Raw genomic sequence first — 17,230 nt, 5'->3', positions numbered from 1 at the left:
TTCAAATGGAAGTCCATAAACCTTGGTAGAAGAGCCCTTTGGCATCCCCCTTTCTCCCGCCCTAAAATAAGTCATGATTTCAGCATAAAGAGGCATACAGCCAGCTATGTATTGTTGAAAGAAATGTCCTTCTGGGTTCAGCTCCAAGTGGGGAAGAAGACACTGGAGACATGGAGGCTGCTTGGAAAGATGGTTTATTGTTGGACAGGGCCACATAGCTTGAGCCCTGTACAGAAAAGGTGATCACATGTTTCAATGTTGATGGAGAAGAAGAGAAGGGCTGAAGGAGGAGCTTGCTAGGCTTTTTATAACCTGTTCAGTCCCACCTCTCTGTTTCCTGTTCCTGTGTAAGAAATGTATTCTGATTGGTTGTCAGACTCCCATGGTGCCATGCAGGGGGCTACTCTCTAGGCTGTGATGAGTTCTCAGTTGTCTTGTGGTCAGTTGAGTAATATCCCTTCCCCCTACAGCTGCAGTGAGCAGAAGTCTTTATTATGTAAAGTGGGCTGGCCTGGCCATCTTAATGGCCCATTAGCTGGGGATGGGCAGAAAGCTATAGGCAACTATTGTCTTTTAAAACATGTTTCTTTTCACATCCAGAGAAATATTCTGCCTTTTCAATATTTCCTAGGATATTTCATTTTTCTGGGAGAGGGCTGGATAATAACTTCCCCCAGTATATCACAAACTTACTTTTAAGATAACGTTTAAAAAAAGCAAAGAGAACAGTCCTGTTTCTTCCTAGATAGCTATGACTGGGACTTGAATATATCTTTAATACCAAGAGGATTTCCTGGAATCAGGTTCTCATATCAAAGTATTAAATCAGTAGTTTTTAGGACAGCAAATTTCCACCAGGAAAAAAAAATCAAAACGTTGGACAGAGAGCCCCAAATTTGCATATTGGATTTTCTAATTGTTCTTCTGAAATCACATCACATTGCAAAGTAAACCATTGTATTACTTCACAAGTAAACAGGACTTAGATTCGAGGGGGAAGTTTTTTCTGGGATGTGATGTGGATGATCCCACTCTAGGAAAAAACCCACTAACAAAATAGATCTATTTTGGTCTAAATAGATCTATCTGTATTCCCCCCCCCCCTTTTATTCATTTTGCCTGCCAAAATACTGAATCAAGAGTTGCTTAAATGCTCCTATTTTTACAAATTAATCAGGGCGAAGGAAATATGTACATTTTACTACAGAGAGAAGGAAGAAATGATTTATTCCCCTCTCTCTTTGCTGTTAGATTCTAATAGAAAAAAATTAGCTGTAACTTCTTCTGGTGGTGGAATAGCCAAGAAACAGATAGGTTAAGAATATGTCCTGATGTTGTAGATGCTTTGTAATATTAAGCAGTTCTTATTTATGTTTGCTAGTGTGTATTGCCAAACACCCTCAAAATAGACCTACTTTGGTCTAAATAGATCTGCATCTGTATTTTTCTCCTGACTTTATTCCTTTTGCCTGCCAAAAGGCAGAACTAAGAGTTGCTAACATGCTCCTTTTACAAATTAATCAGGGCGAACAAATAATGGAATGATAAGGATAAGGGATACAGTTAACAATATTACTACCATAACAAAAGGACAGAGAGCCCCAAATCTGTATATCTGAGAATTTCTAATGTTCTTCTGAAATCACAACATATTACAAAGTAAACCATTGCATTACTTTACACGTAAAAGGGGCTTGGATTCGAGGGAGAAATTTTTCTGGGATGCGATGTGGAGAATCCCACTCTAGGAAAAAAAAAACACCAACAAAATAGACCTACTTTGCTCTAAATTGGTCAACCTATCTGTATCCCCCCCTATTCCTTTTGCCTGCCAAAACACTGAATCAAGAGTTGCTTACATGCTCCTCCTTTTACAAAGTAATCAGGGTGAAGGAAATAGGTCGAAGATCCCTTCCATCTCCCCCTTTAATAAGTCACGATTTAGGTATAAACCGGCAAATAGGTATGTAGATGGTAAACTTATTTTTCACCTAAAGCAAAAAAAGCAAAGAGAACAGCTCTTCCCTTGAGAAAGTGGGTGGCTCTTAAAAGAGCCTTTGGGTCTGTTGAAAGAGACTTTTTTTCATCTCAAAGCTCGTTTATTTGGAGCTGGTGTATTTGGTGACGGCCTTGGTGCCTTCGGAGACGGCGTGCTTGGCGAGCTCCCCGGGCAGGAGGAGGCGGACGGCCGTCTGGATCTCGCGGGAGGTGATGGTGGAGCGCTTGTTGTAATGAGCCAGTCGGGAAGCCTCGGCGGCGATGCGCTCGAAGATGTCGTTGACGAAGGAGTTCATGATGCTCATGGCCTTGGAGGAGATGCCGGTGTCGGGGTGGACCTGCTTGAGGACCTTGTAGACGTAGATGGAGTAGCTCTCCTTGCGGCTCTTCTTGCGCTTCTTGTCCCCTTTCTTCTGCGTCTTAGTGATGGCTTTCTTGGAGCCCTTCTTGGGCGCGGGAGCAGACTTGGCCGGTTCGGGCATCTTCAAGCACTTTTTCGGTCTTCCTTCTCTCAGAAAGTGTCTTGCTTAAGGCCGAAGCTCTGTTATTTATAGGCCGCCGACGGGTTCGCCTGCAGCGTTCTTATTGGCCCAGAGGTCTTTTCGTCACGCTCCCCAGCGCGCCAAGTATGCAAATGAGTAGGATTTAAACGCGGCGAGGGGATTGGTCCGCGCGTGAGCCGGAAGCTCGTTCGAGAATTCCTCTCGGAGGCGCTACGGGAGGGAGGCGTGAAACACGAAGCGCCAATGATTCGTTCACTTCATGTGATCTGAAACTTTCACTGAAAGCCATTCCAGAAGAAATGGAATACCGAACAATCCGTTCGTCTTTTTTTTTTGGGGGGGGGGGGGGGGGAAATAAAATAAACTTCTGCATCCCCTCTGCCGCGAGGGAATCCGTGGAAGAAAGGAACAGAATCCAATCCCTGAAATTTCTTCTCGGACAGTTGGAACAATTAATCAGTGGAACAACTTTGACATTGTGGTGTGAACTCCCCTCCAGAAGTTGTGGGGGCTCCAACATTGGCAGTTTTTCAGAAGAGGTTGGATAATCGTATGTCTGAAATGGTATAGGGTTTCTGCCTCAGCAGGGGGTTGGATTAGAAGACTTCCAAGGTCCCTTCCAGCTCTGTTATTCTATTATTCTATTTTATATTCGATTTTATTTCTATTGTATTCCATTCTATTCTATTTCCTATTCTATATTCCATTCTATTCCTATGGTATTCCATTCCATTCTATATTATATTCTATACTGCATTCTAGTTCTATTGTATTCCATTCCATTCTATTCCCTATTCTATATTCCATTCTATTCCTATGGTATTCCATTCCATTCTATATTATATTCTATATTGCAGTATATTTCTATTGTATTCCATTTATTCTATTCCCTATTCTATATTCCATTCTATTCCTATGGTATTCCATTCCATTCTATATTATATTCTATATTGCAGTATATTTCTATTGTATTCCATTTATTCTATTCCCTATTCTATATTCCATTCTATTCCTATGGTATTCTATTCCATTCTATATTATATTCTATACTGCATTCTAGTTCTATGGTATTCCATTCTATTCTGTTCCCTTTTCTATATTCCATTCTATTCCTATGGTATTCCATTCCATTCTATATTATATTCTATACTGCATTCTATTTCTATTGTATTCCATTCTATTCTATTCCCTTTTCTATATTCCATTCTATTCCTATGGTATTCCATTCAATTCTATATTATATTCTATATTGCAGTATATTTCTATTGTATTCCATTCCATTCCATTCTATTCTATATTCCATTCTATTCCCTATTCCATACCATTTTATTCTATATTCCATTCTATTCCCTATTCCATACCATTTTATTCTATATTCCATTCTATTCCTATGGTATTCCATTCCATTCTATATTCTATTCTATATTGCAGTATATTTCTATTGTATTCCATTCCATTCTATTCTATATTCCTTTCTATATTCCATTCTATTCTATATTCCATTCTATTCCCTATTCCATACCATTTTATTCTATATTCCATTCTATTCCCTATTCAATTCGATATTCCATTATATTCCTATATTATTCAGTTCTATTCCCTATTTCCCATTCCAATTCCATTCCATTGTATTGCAATGAACCAGGACGTCCGAACGCTACCCTTTACCCTCCTCTTCAACCTAATGGGAAATATGTGCAGTTTTTCCTGCATAGCAACCTTCTCCAATCGGGGTGCTGTTCCACCTGGGTTGGATTCCAGATCCCATCAGCTGTGAACAATGAAAGTTGCTGCTGCTGCTGCTGGCAGTTTCCACCGTCACCTTTCAGCTGATGTCCTTTCCAGCCCACCCATTCCCAATTTCCCACAGTCTGGAGCCCCTGAACCCTTGGTTAGCAAGAGCCCTTTCCCCTCCCCCTTTCTCCCACCCTGGAATCCATTATCCTCCAATACACAGTATTGGGGAAAAGGACATTGGATTGGGGCTACATCAAAAAAAAGATCAATGATCCCAGGAAAGGGCTGGACGGGGAATGAATAATAAGAGTTGGAAGGGACCTGGCAGGTCCTCTAGTCCAAGTCCCGCTGCTCAAGTAAGAAGAGCCCTCTACCTACCCACCCACCCACCCACCCACCCACCCATCCACCTACCTTCCCACCCATCTACCTACCCATCCATCTACCCTCCTATCTACCTACCTACCCACCCACCTACCTTCCCACCCATCTATCCACACCTACTTACCCACACCTACCTTCCCACCCCACCTACCTTCTCACCCACCTACCTACTCACCCACCCACCTATCCTCCTACCTACCTACCTACCTACTTATCCACCTACCTACCTTCTCACCCACCCCCTACCTTCTCACCCACCTATTTACCCTCCCACCCACCCACCCACCCACCCCCTACCATCCTACCCACCTTCCCACTTACCTACCCACCCACCCACCTACCTTCCCACCCACCTATTTACCCTCCTACCCACCCACCCCCCTACCATCCTACTCACCTTCCCACTTACCTACCCACCCACCTATCTTCCCACCCACCTATTTACCCTCCTACCCACCCACCCCCTGACCTTCCCACCCCACCTACCTACTCACCCATCCACCTATCCTCCTACCTACCTTCTCACCCACCCCCTACCTTCCCACCCCCTATCATCCTACCCACCTTCCCACTTACCTACCCACCCACCTATCTTCCCACCCACCTATTTACCCTCCTACCCACCCACCCCCCTACCTTCCCACCCCCCTACCATCCTACCCACCTTCCCACTTACCTCCTGACCCACCTACATTCGCACCCACCTATTTACCCTCCTACATACCCACCCACCTACTTACCCACCAATCCCCCACCACCACCTACCTATTTACTCTCCCACTCACCTACCTACCTACTTACCTACCTACCAGCTAAATATATAAATATATAATTTTCTTCTTTTAAAATGTGAGGCATTTTGTTTTTTTAAAAAAACAAAACTTCATCCAGGAACTCCCGTGTTTTCCTCCGGGGCTGTGTTCCCTGTGCCCCTCCCCTTCCCTCCATCCAACCATCCAATTTTCATTTTTTTGAGCCTGTTCCTTTAAGCGCGTCCCCGACCGACCCGCTTGGTCCTCCGCGGGAGGCGCGCGCGTGGCGGCCTTCGCCCACCCTCCTTCCGCCAGGCGAGGTGGCGTCCCGCGCGTTCGCGGCCGGGGAATCGTTTTCCTCGGAGCATCCCGGCTCAGGGAGCGGCGGAGGTTGAGGAGTGGAGAAGGGTTGGGTTTTTCTTTTTGGGGGACGGAGCTGATTTCCATTTTGCGGCGGGGTGAGTCTGCCTCGCCTTATTGGAGGAGGGGGCGGCTTGATTCCATCTGTTATTATTATTATCACTATCATCATTATCATTATTATCATCATTATCATTGTTGTTTTGTTGCTTGTTTTGTTATCATTACTACCATTAATATCATTATTACCGTCATTATCACTATTGTCATTATCATTGTTTTGATTGTTGTTTTATTATCATTATTATTATAATCATTGTCATCATTGTTGTTTTGTTTTTGTTATTTTGTTATTGTTATCATTATATTCATTTCATTATTGCCATTATTGTTCTGTTTGTTGTTTTGTTGTTATTATTATTACTATCATTGTCATTATTTTGTTTGTTTTGTTGTTGTTATTATTATTTCTTCTATGCATTAAATAATGAAATTCAGTCAACTGTCAGCATCTTAGGTATCAACCAAGTATTATTATTATTGTTGTTATTATTATTAATAATAATAATTTACTTTATTCATTAAATATGAAACTCAATCAACTGAACATTCAAAAATGCATCAAAAAAACCATTGATTGGTGCTAATGGTTGATACTGATTGCTGCCAGTGTCCTAGGTATCAACCAAGTACCTTCTTAAATATTTTATTATTTATTTATTAATTAAATAAATATTATTATTATTATTATACAATTGTATCACAGCGGCCAGTTGTTTCGCCGGATTTGGCATTGGTTACTAGTCGGGCCCCACCCAGGGGCCTAGGACGTTGTAACGTATTTTCGTAATATGCGTGCAGATCCAAGCAGTGCGGCTTTTTGCATTTGACTGTTGGTGATTTTGTCAATTTTTAACTGTTTTAAATGTAATTCCAGTGCTTTTGGAATAGCACCCAGTGTGCCAATTACCACTGGAATTACCACTGCTGGTTTGTGCCATAGTCGTTGAATTTCAATTTTTAAGTCCTGGTATTTTGCAATTTTTTCATGTTCCTTCTCGGCGACCCAGTCTATGATTGTGACCTTATTTTTCTCAACCAGTGTGATGTCTGGTGTATTATGCACCAGTATTTTGTCCGTTTGTATATGGAAATCCCACAAGATCTTGACCATCTGATTTTCGGTGACTTTTTCAGGCTGATGTTCCCACCAGTTTGTTGCTGTTTTAATATTATAATTTTTGCACAAATTCCAATGGATCATTTGTGATTATTATTATCATCATCATCATCATCATCATCATCATCGCTTCTATTCATTAAAATAATGAAATTCGTCAACTGCCAACATCTTAGGTATCAACCAAGTATTATATTATTATTATTATTATTATTATTATTATTATTATTATTAACTTTATTCATTAAACATGAAATTCAGTCAACTGCCAACCTCCTAAGTATCAACCAAGTTTATTATTATTATTGTTATTAATGTTATTAACTTTATTCATTAAACATGAAACTCAGTCAACTTATTATCATCATCATCATCTCTTCTATTCATTAAAATAATGAAATTCTGTTAACTGTCAACATCCTAGGTATCAACCAAGTAATATATTATTATAATATACTTTATTCAATAAACATGAAATTCAGTCAACTGAAACTGAACATTCAAAAATGCATTACAAATACCATTGACTGGCATCGATGGTTGATACAGGTTGCTGCCAACATCCTAGGTATCAACCATGTACCTTCTTAAAATGTTTATTATTTATATTTAAAATATTTATCTGTTGTTTATTTTTTTATATCCCCCCTCTCTTTTATTGTAAGCTGCCCTGAGTCTCTTTTGAGAGTGGGCGGCATACAAAATTTAATAAATAAATAAAATAAATATTTATTAAATAAATATTTATGTTATATTTATTAAATATTATTATTATATACTTTATTCATTAAACATGAAACTCAGCCAACTGAACATTTAAAAAGGTATCACAAATACCATTGACTGGCACTGATGGTTGATACGGTTTGCTGCCAGCATCCTAGGTATCAATCAAGTAGCTTCATAAGATGTACGATGTTCTGAGTAGCGCAGATTTTTTGCAGTTCTACCAGTGTTGTTGCAGGAAGCTGCAATTTCTTGATGTATTTTGTAAAATTCTTGGACATGGTACCAAGTGCCCTGATGACAATGGGTATCCCTGTTACATGTTTCATCCATAGCCGAATAGTTTTGATGGACGTCCGTGGAAGACAGGCTTAAGATACAGAAGGATCTTGACAAACTTGAACATTGGGCACTATCTAACAAAATGAAATTCAATGGTGAAAAGAGGAAGGTTCTACATTTAGACAAGAAAAACGAAATGCACGGGTACAGTATAGGTGGTACCTTGCTCAATAGTAGTAACTGTGCGAGGGATCTTGGAGTCCTAGTGGACAACCATTTAAATAGGAGCCAGCCGTGTGCAGCAGCTGCCAAAAAAGCCAACACAGTTCTAGGCTGCATAAACAGAGGGATAGACTCAAGATCACGTGAAGTGTTAATACCACTTTATAATGCCTTGGTAAGGCCACACTTGGAATACTGCATTCAGTTTTGGCCACCACGATGTAGAAAAGATGTGGAGACTCTAGAAAGTGCAGAGAAGAGCAACAAAAGATGATTAGGGGACTGGAGGCTGAAACATATGAACGGTTGCAGGAACTGGGTATGTCTAGTTTAATGAAAAGAAGGACTACGGAAGACAGGATAGCAGTCTTCCAATATCTCAGGGGTTGCCACAAAGAAGAGGGAGTCAAGCTATTCTCCAAGGCACCTGAGGGTAGAACAAGAAGCAATGGGTGGAAACTAATCAAGGGAGAGAAGCAACATAGAACTGAGGAGAAATTTCCTGACAGTTAGAACAATTAATCAGTGGAACAGCTTGCCTCCGGAAGTTGTGAATGCCCCAACACTGGAAGTCTTTAAGAAGATGTTGAAGAGCCATTTGTCTGAAACAGTATAGGGTTTCCTGCCTAGGCAGGGGGTTGGACTAGAAGACCTCCAAGGTCCCTTCCAACTCTGCTATTGTATTGTATTGTTATTAAATGAAGCCGGCCAGAATGACTTGAATGCCTGGCATCTTTCAACCAGAATAAAGATTTCATTATTTTGTTTCTTTTCTCTTTGTTTCATGGGATTAGCATATTTTAGCGTGTTTGGACGTGCAGGTAGTCCTCGACTTATGACCATTTTTGTTCGAAGTTCTGACGGTGCTGAAAAAAGTGACTTCAGAGCGTTGCCACTTCCCCGTGGTCATGTGATCCAAATTCAGATGCTTGGCAACCGACTCGTATTTATGACGGTTGCAGTGTCCCCAGAGTCATGGGATCGAATTTTGCGACATTCCGACGAGCAAAGTCACTCGGGGAAGCCAGATTCCCTTAACAATCGGGTCGCTGACTTAACAATTGCAGTGATTCACTTAACAACGATGGCAAGGAAGGTGTCAGGTTTCCAAGGGATGAAACCCATTCAAAAAAGAAATGTGCAAAGTCCATCTTGGAAAAGAAATTTTGAAAGGTTTTTTTTTTTTAAATGACCCCCCCCCCCCAAAGGACGCAGCGACGGTCATAAATATGAACATGATACTTTATAAGTGTCTAAATTTTGATCACGTGATCATGGGGATACTACAAAAGTTGCACCTGTGAAAAACGGTCATGTAATGGCATTTAGGAATTTAGCCAGCATGACCAAGTGTGGTAGATATTAGAAACTAAGAAACACGGGGTGATTTTGTGGCAGATCTGGCTTACCGTATTTTTCAGAGTATAAGGCTGAAAATCTGGGTGAGTCTTATACATCAAATACAGCATTTTTTGCCTCCCGAAGCCCCGCCCCTTCACCAAAATGGCCGTGCATATCCTTATGGAGGTTTTCAGAGAGCTGCTGGGGGCTGGGGAGGGCAGAAATGAGCAAAAAACAGGCCGTTTCCCCACCCCCATGCCCCCAGAAGCACTTTGCAAGCCCCCCCCAAGGCTATTCATGCCTTTTAAAAAATGGGCCATTTTGGGGAGGTTTGCAGAGTGCAAAACCTTTTTCCTTTTGGAAAGCTCTTTAACTGATTGATGAGAATTGCATTGATCAAGTGCTGTGCCAGCAGAAACAAAGTCTTAGGTGCTGCAGATTGACAGCAATTTCCTTCTCCAGCACATGGATAAATACACCTGGAAACATCTACCTACCTACCTACCTTCTCTCTCTCTCCCTCCCTACCTACTGTATTTCTCTCTCTTTCTATTTCTCTCTCTATCCCTCTACCTACCTACCTACCTACCTACCCACACACTCTCCCTACCTACCTACTGTATTTCTCTCTCTCTCTTTCTCTCTCCCCTTTTATCTATCTACCTATCTAGCTACCTAACTACTCTCTCCCTACCTACCTACTGTATTTCTCTCTCTTTCTCTCCCTCTCTATCCCTCTATCTACCTACCTACTCTTTTTTTAAAAATTGCCTCTTCAAAACCTTGGTGTGTCTTATACTCCCGTGCGTCTTATACTCCAAAAAATACGGTAGCTTCCATGGAAGATCAACAGGAAAAGCGTTGCATTCACTCCAACAGTAGACTAAGCTTTCCAATTGTATAGGGTAGGGGTCTGCAACATTAAACACTCAGAGCCATTTGGGCCCATTTTCCACAAAAAAGAAAACACCTGGAACCACAAAATCTGGGTGGGCATGGCCAACTCGACGTCACTCATTCCACTCCCACCCAATCACATGGGAAACCCCCCACCCACCCAGCCATGCCTACACAGGTGTCATGGCTCCTGGTGTTTTCTTTTCTTTGGGAAACATGGTGGCATCACCCAAGTGGGAGTCGCAGCAGAGGGACGAAAGAGCCGCATGTGGCTTTGCAGCCACGGGTTGCTGACAGGTAGTCCTCGACTTACGACCATTTGTTTAGGGACCGTTCGAAGTCAAAACAGAACTGAAAAAAGTCACATACCACCATGTCTCACACTTACGACTATTTGCATGGCATCCTCATAGTGACAGTTGTAGCATCCCAGGGCTCATGTATCACTGTTTGCTACCTTCTGACAAGCAAAGTCAATGGGGGGGGGGGAGGCAGATTCACTTAACAGCTGTGTTCCTAACTTCACGACTGCAACGATTCACTTAACAATTGCGGCAAAAAACATTTGTGGAAAAGGGGGTCAAAACACACTTTAAGACATGTTTCACTCAGTAACATAAATGTTGGGCTCCGTTATGGCCATGACGCGAGGATTGCTCGTATTAACATTGTACAATGGGGCCAAAATTCCCTTTACGGCCATCTCGCTTACCAATGTACAATTTGGGCTGAACTTGGGATCGTGAATCGAAGATTACCTGAAAAGTTAGAATGATCTCCCTTCTTTCCGATAAGAAAAACAGCTGGTTTGAGGCTGCGGAAACATAATAAATATTTTCTCTCTGGGTTTTCCGTTGCAGGATTCCAACCATGATGCCAGGGCGTGGCCGGGGGAGACGACTCCAACTTGCAGCGTTCAACGGGAGGGATCTCTCTGCCTCTCTTCAGCGGTCCCCTTTTCCTCGTGCGATGGAAGGAGGCGTATCTGAGGAGGCTTTGGCCGTGGTGGTCGCTCCTGTGGGTTCCTTGGAGCCCAAGATGAAAGAGGAGAAACCTTGCCCATCCTCAATGCCTGACCTGTTATCCTACTGGAAGGAAAAAGAAGAGGAGGAAGAGGTGAACGCTGCTGACCTCGGCAGTTTTTCACCCACTCCTTCTGTCCCAACGGTGGTGAAGCAGCACCGCCCTTCCGAAGTCCACGAGATGCTTTCCTACTTAAAAAAGGAGGAGGAGGAGGAGGAGGAAGAGCTGACTGAGATAGCATCTCTGGCCCCTCTACGTGTTCTTCCACCCCCTGCTCCCCCTCCTGTTCTACCAGCCTATATGGCTACACTGGGCAGGTCCATCCTTCTGGGAGAAAGGAAGATGTTCCCTTTTTTCACGCCCGTAACCCACCTCTCTGCTTCAACTCATGCCAAGCGTGTCCGTGACCGGGAGATCTTAACAGCGGGTGGAGTCCCATCACCTGTGCAGAAGAAAACCACCTCGGCTGTTTGGGATTACTTCACTCTGGACCCACAGGAACCTTGCGTGGCTGTTTGTAGCACGTGCCAGAAACGGGTGAGGAGAGGAAAGGATGGAGGCACCCGACCGGGCACCACAGCCCTCCATAAGCACTTGAAGGTCCACCATGGACTTCTCCTGCCAGGTGTTGCAGTGGTTCCTCCATCTCCGCTGATGCCCCTAAAGGAGAGGTCCCACAGCACTCCCATGGTGGTCACTGAGCCTTCTCCTCCAACCTTCCTATTTGCCCGGCAAGAGAGGAACCAACCCTACTACCCTCCCACCCACCCAACAGCCATCCAGTTGGCTTCCGATACCGCGTGGATGCTCGCAGTGGACATGCAGCCCTTCTCCTGCGTGGAGAGTGAAGGATTTTGTCGGCTGATGGCCACCGCTCAGCCTCGTTGGATGATCCCTAGCCGGACGTTCTTCGCCACCAAGGCAGTGCCTGAGTTATCCAAAGTGGTGTCCCGGGCTGTGCGTCAAACGGTAGCCTGCAGCGTCGGCCGCATGGTCCATATCACAATAGACACCTGGGGCGACAGGCAAACAGCCATGTACATGTCGGTGTCGGGACACTGGATCGCAGAGTTAGCAGGCACCCTCACCAGGCAACATGCCACTCTGTCGGTGTGCACCTTTGAAGGCTGCTCTGCCCCAGAGGACATTTGCCACAAGTTGCAAGAAGTCCTCCAGGATTGGCTGTACGATCTGAAGACGGGTGGCGTAGTGTCCGACAGCGGAACCAATGCAGCAAGGGCGGTGCAAGAGCTGCGCCTCAAGCACGTTCCTTGCCTGGCCCGTTGTCTGAAGCTGGTCACCAAAGTGTTTTTGGCTGGGGATGCTCAAGTCGAACGTCTCCTGAAAACTTCCAGGAGGATATGCAGCTGCTACCGCCGCTCATCCGCCGTCCGACGGCGTCTCCTGGAAGTACAGGCCAACTTGGGCTTGCGTCAGCCTCTGGGGCCAAATGCTCAAGCGAGGTCCAACTCCACCTTGCTGATGTTGGAGTGCCTGTATAGGCAGCGTCAAGCCATCGGGGCCATGCTGGATGAAGACGAAGAGGGCTCCCATCTGCTTTTGGCGCCCGCAGACTGGAAGGTGATGAAGTGCTTGGTGGAGATCTTGAAGCCGTTTGAGGATGCCACTGCGCTGGTTATTCGGCCTGACGCAACTCTCTGCCAAGCCCTTCCTCTCCTGTGGTTCTTGGAGGAACAGCTCAGGGCGTTGCGGACCAGATACTACCAAGAAAATAATAATACCGCAGCTCGCCTGACCACACAGGCGTTGGACTGCCTTGAGGCTGACAATCAGCTGCGGGAAGTAAAGGACAATATGTTGTATCGGATCGCGGCCTTCCTTGACCCCCGATTCAGAGACATCACCACCATGAAGCTGGGTGGGACGGACCTGAGTGATGCCGCCCTGCTGAAGGAGCGCATCGTTGACTTGGCCACCAGGTCCTATGTGCCTCCTGGAGGGGCAGATACAGAGTTCTCGCCACTCAGTCACTCTTCTCAAGACCAAAACATCAGTTCCGGCAGCTGTCTCGGCTCAGCAGCTTGGCAGTTCACCATGAAACGCTGGCGGGCCATCACCAAAAGTGATCCTGCTTCCAGTTTGGCTTCTGAAGGGGGAGCAGCCACAGCCCTTCGGGAAATGGAAGAATATCTCCACGACAACGTAGACCATATTGGAGAAAACGCGGACCCCATGCTGTATTGGCAAGGGAAGATGGCGATGTGGCCAGCTCTCTTCAAGGTGGCCGTATTCCACTTTGGGTGCCCGCCAACATGTTCGTCATCTTCTGAAGATCTCTGCGGAACCCCCAGTTCATCAGGATCAAGAGACCACCCCAAGAACCTTTCCCCAGCTAACGTTAAAATGTTTGCGTTCATCCGTAGGAATCGCCACCTCATCCCTCCAGATTGGAGGCTCTCCCTTGGAGATCTTTCTTCCCAGAGTCCCCTGGGTCCAAGAGAAGACCTGAGTGTGGAAGAGGAAGATGACCTTTTAAGACTGGATGAAGAGCATGAGGACAAGTGACGAAGAAAACTTCTGGACATGGATTGCTATAGTGGCATACCCTTATTCGTTTGTTACAGCCACAATAACTGTCTTCTCATACCTTATAGAGGTTCTTACACTTGTTAACATTGATTGAAGGTTCCAAATGGCACCTTTGAATTGATAAATGAAGACTCAATCATCCAGGCCTAAAGTATCTAAAAATGATTACTGTATTTTTCGGACTATAAAATGCACTCACCGCCCCCCCCTAAAAGTGGGTGGAACTGTCTATGTGTCTTATAGAGCAAATGTTGCCAAAGCCCTGCCCACCCGCCGGCCCCCATCCTTCGGCCTCTGCCTCTTAGCAATTTGCTTCCTTGCAGCAAACAGCAAACAGCCTGAATTAGCAAGAGAAGCTGATTGACGGTTGGATCGGCCTCCCAGAATACCAATGATCAGCTGTTTCAGACTGCGGGGATTGCCACTGCTGTCTCTGCCTCTGCGCGTCCCGTTTCGGCCTCTGTGCACCCCATTGTTGGCCTCCGCTTGCCCCATTTTCGGTCTCCGTGCATCCTGTTTTCGGTCCATTCCAGGCGGTGGGGATTGCTGTGGATTGCTGCCGCCATTTGGTGTTGTTAGGCAGCAGCGGCAGTGATCTCCGCCACTTGGAACGGTCTGAAAACAGGATGCGCGGTGGCCGAAAATGGGACATGTAGAGGCGGTGTTAGGTGGCAATGGCGGCTATGGGCAGTGGCAATCCCCGCAGCCTGGAACAGCTGATCATCAGTATTCCGTGTGGCCGATCCAACCGTCAATCAGCTGCTCATGCTAAATCAGGCTGTGTTGAAGCTGACCAGTCTGTTTGCTGTTTGCTGCAAGGAGGCAAATTGCTAGGAGGTAGAGGCAGATTTTTTGTTCTTGTTTTTTCCCCCAAAGGGTAGGTGTGTCTTCTAGTTCGAAAAATATGGTAAATCATGGCAACTTAGCAGTAGCAGTAGACTTATATACCGCTTCATAGGGCTTTCAGCCCTCTCTAAGCGGTTTACAGAGAGTCAGCATATTGCCCCCAACAATCTGGGTCCTCATTTTACCCACCTCGGAAGGATGGAAGGCTGAGTCAACCCTGAGCCGGTGAGATTTGAACCGCTGAACTGCTGATCTAGCAGTAGCCTGCAGTGCTGCATTTAACCACTGCACCACCTCGGCTCTTACTGGACCAAAGTTTGTTAAATTGTGGCATTTTGTTACCCATCCAAGTAATTTCTTCAGTCAATTTTTTAAAAAAATTAGAGAGTTTCTCCCCAAAATGTATTGCAAGGTGTAAATGAAGACTCAATCATCCAGGCCAAAAGTATCTTAAGAAGGTGAAATCAGGGCAACTGGACCAAAGCTTGTTAAACTGAGATGTTTCGTCACTCATCCACATAACAAGAGTTAGTATGTTCCAACTACTTTCTGACTCTCCGCCTTACTATTTCTTTTTATTTTGACTGAAGAAGTTACTTGGAGGGGTAATGCAACATCTCACTTTGATAAGATTTGATCCAGTTGTCTGGGTTTGACCTTTTTACACACTTGAAATCAACTTTTCTTCTTCTGGTCTTATATCTAGACTTGTGGTAGTGTGGTGGTATCTCCCCCATTTCACATGTAGAAAAGTAGTTTCTGTTTTTTTGGTACTCAACTGATAAAATTCTCGAAATAGGGTGAGGAGCAGGGGTGGGTTCCTGCCCCTTCTAACCTCTTCTATAGAAGAGGTTCCACAAATCTACCGTGTCGTTTAGAACCGGTTCCAGCTCCCTCCCCCCGCCTGTCCGCACCACACTTGCCCTGCACGCCACTCACTGATTGGCTGGCTCACCAATTGCCCGGCCCGCCTCTAAGAGTCCTATCTAAACCTTAAAAGTCTTAAAGCTGTCAAGTTTGAACATCCCTGGTTTTTTTTTCTCTAAAAGGTGAGGGGTGCAAGGGTCTTTAAGCTTTAAGACTTGCGTGCTTCAAATGCCAGAGTTCCTGAGCCAACATGACTGGAGGAGGAATTCTGGGAGTTGAAGTCCACAAGTCTTAAAGCTGTCAAGTTTGAACACCCCTTGTTTTTTTTTTTCCTAAAGGGTTAGGGGTGCAAGGGTCTTGTAACTTGACAGCTTTAAGACTTGCATGCTTCAAATGTCAGAGTTTCTGAGCCAACATTTTGGTTGCTAAGAAAGAGCGTTGTTAAGTTAGTTTCACCACATTTTACAAGCTGGCCACGCCCACCCAGTCACATGGCTGGCAAGCCACTCCCACCTGGTCACATGGCCAGAAAGCCACTCCCACAAAGCAGGCCACACCTACAGAAGAGGTTCTAAAAAAATTTGAAACCCACCACTGGTGAGGAGGCTTCCTTAACACCTACTGAGGAGGTGTTGAGAGCCTGCCCTACCTCCTACCCTTAAAAAAAATGTTGCTTAAATCGAAAAGTCATTTTGGTCCATAACACAAGTAATCCTCAGGTTACAAACATTCATTCAGCAACGGTTCAAAGCTAGGACGGTGGTGTCTACAGCTGATCAAGAGTTCTGTCTGTTGTAGGATTCTGTGATTGTGATCGCAGCAAGCCACAGTTCTGTGACACTGATTTCCAACTTTGCCAAGATAGGTCATTGGGGAAGCCAGCAGGAGGTCAGAAGTTAATTGCGGGAGGTCCTCACTTAATGACTCACGGTGTCCTTGCTTAATAAGGACAACTGGGGCTGTTGGAATTGCTGTCATTAAGCAGCATGTTCTTGTGGCACTTCACTGTCTGATAACGGCCCAGTTCTAGTCTTAAGATGCCACTGTAACCTGAGGATTGCCTGTCTACTTTTGTTCGGTTTTCTCTAGAATAAGCTTTGGTAGGTAGGTAGGTAGGTAGGTAGGTAGGTAGATGTTTCCAGGTGTATCTATCCATGTGCTGCAGAAGGAAATCGCTGATAATCTGCAGCACCTAAGACTTTGTTTCTGCTGGCACAGCACTTGATCAATGTAAGTCTCATCAATCAGTTAAAGAGCTTTGCAAAAGGAAAAAAAAAGTTTTTGCACTCTGCAAACCTCCCCAAAACGGCCTGTTTTTCACAAAAACGGGCCTGTTTTTTTTTAAAGGCACGAATAGCCTTGGGGGGGGTCTTGCAGAGTGCTCCTGGGAAGGTGGTGTGGCCAAAAACGATTAAAAAATGGCCCATTTTTCACGAAAATGGGCCCGTTTTTCATCAAAAAAAATTGCATGCATAGCATTATGGAGGCTTATAGAGTGCTGCTGGTGACGGGGGGGGGGCAAAAAACAGCCCTTTTTTTGCTCATTTCTGCCCTCCCCAGCC

At 44.7% G+C, this 17,230-nt stretch overlaps 1 protein-coding gene across 1 annotated transcript; it reads right to left on the bottom strand.

Annotated features, from left to right (window-relative positions):
• Positions 1-2,026: 2,026 nt before the first annotated feature.
• LOC116522368 (histone H2B 1/2/3/4/6-like) lies at positions 2,027-2,498 on the bottom strand. The gene has a single exon (XM_032237252.1). It carries the CDS (start codon positions 2,478-2,480, stop codon positions 2,100-2,102), a length of 381 nt encoding a protein of 126 aa, XP_032093143.1. The 5' UTR covers positions 2,481-2,498; the 3' UTR covers positions 2,027-2,099.
• Positions 2,499-17,230: the final 14,732 nt, after the last annotated feature.

This window comes from Thamnophis elegans, chromosome Z (genome assembly GCF_009769535.1).
Source record: "Thamnophis elegans isolate rThaEle1 chromosome Z, rThaEle1.pri, whole genome shotgun sequence".
Taxonomy (NCBI): Eukaryota; Metazoa; Chordata; class Lepidosauria; order Squamata; family Colubridae; genus Thamnophis; species Thamnophis elegans.
The sequence above is the reverse complement of the archived record's forward strand: the minus strand, read 5'-3'. Positions and strand labels throughout refer to the sequence as shown.

Coding starts and splice junctions, on each gene's coding strand:
- LOC116522368 (XM_032237252.1), bottom strand. CDS start 2,480: ATGCCCGAACCGGCCAAGTCTGCTCCCGCGCCCAAGAAGGGCTCCAAG.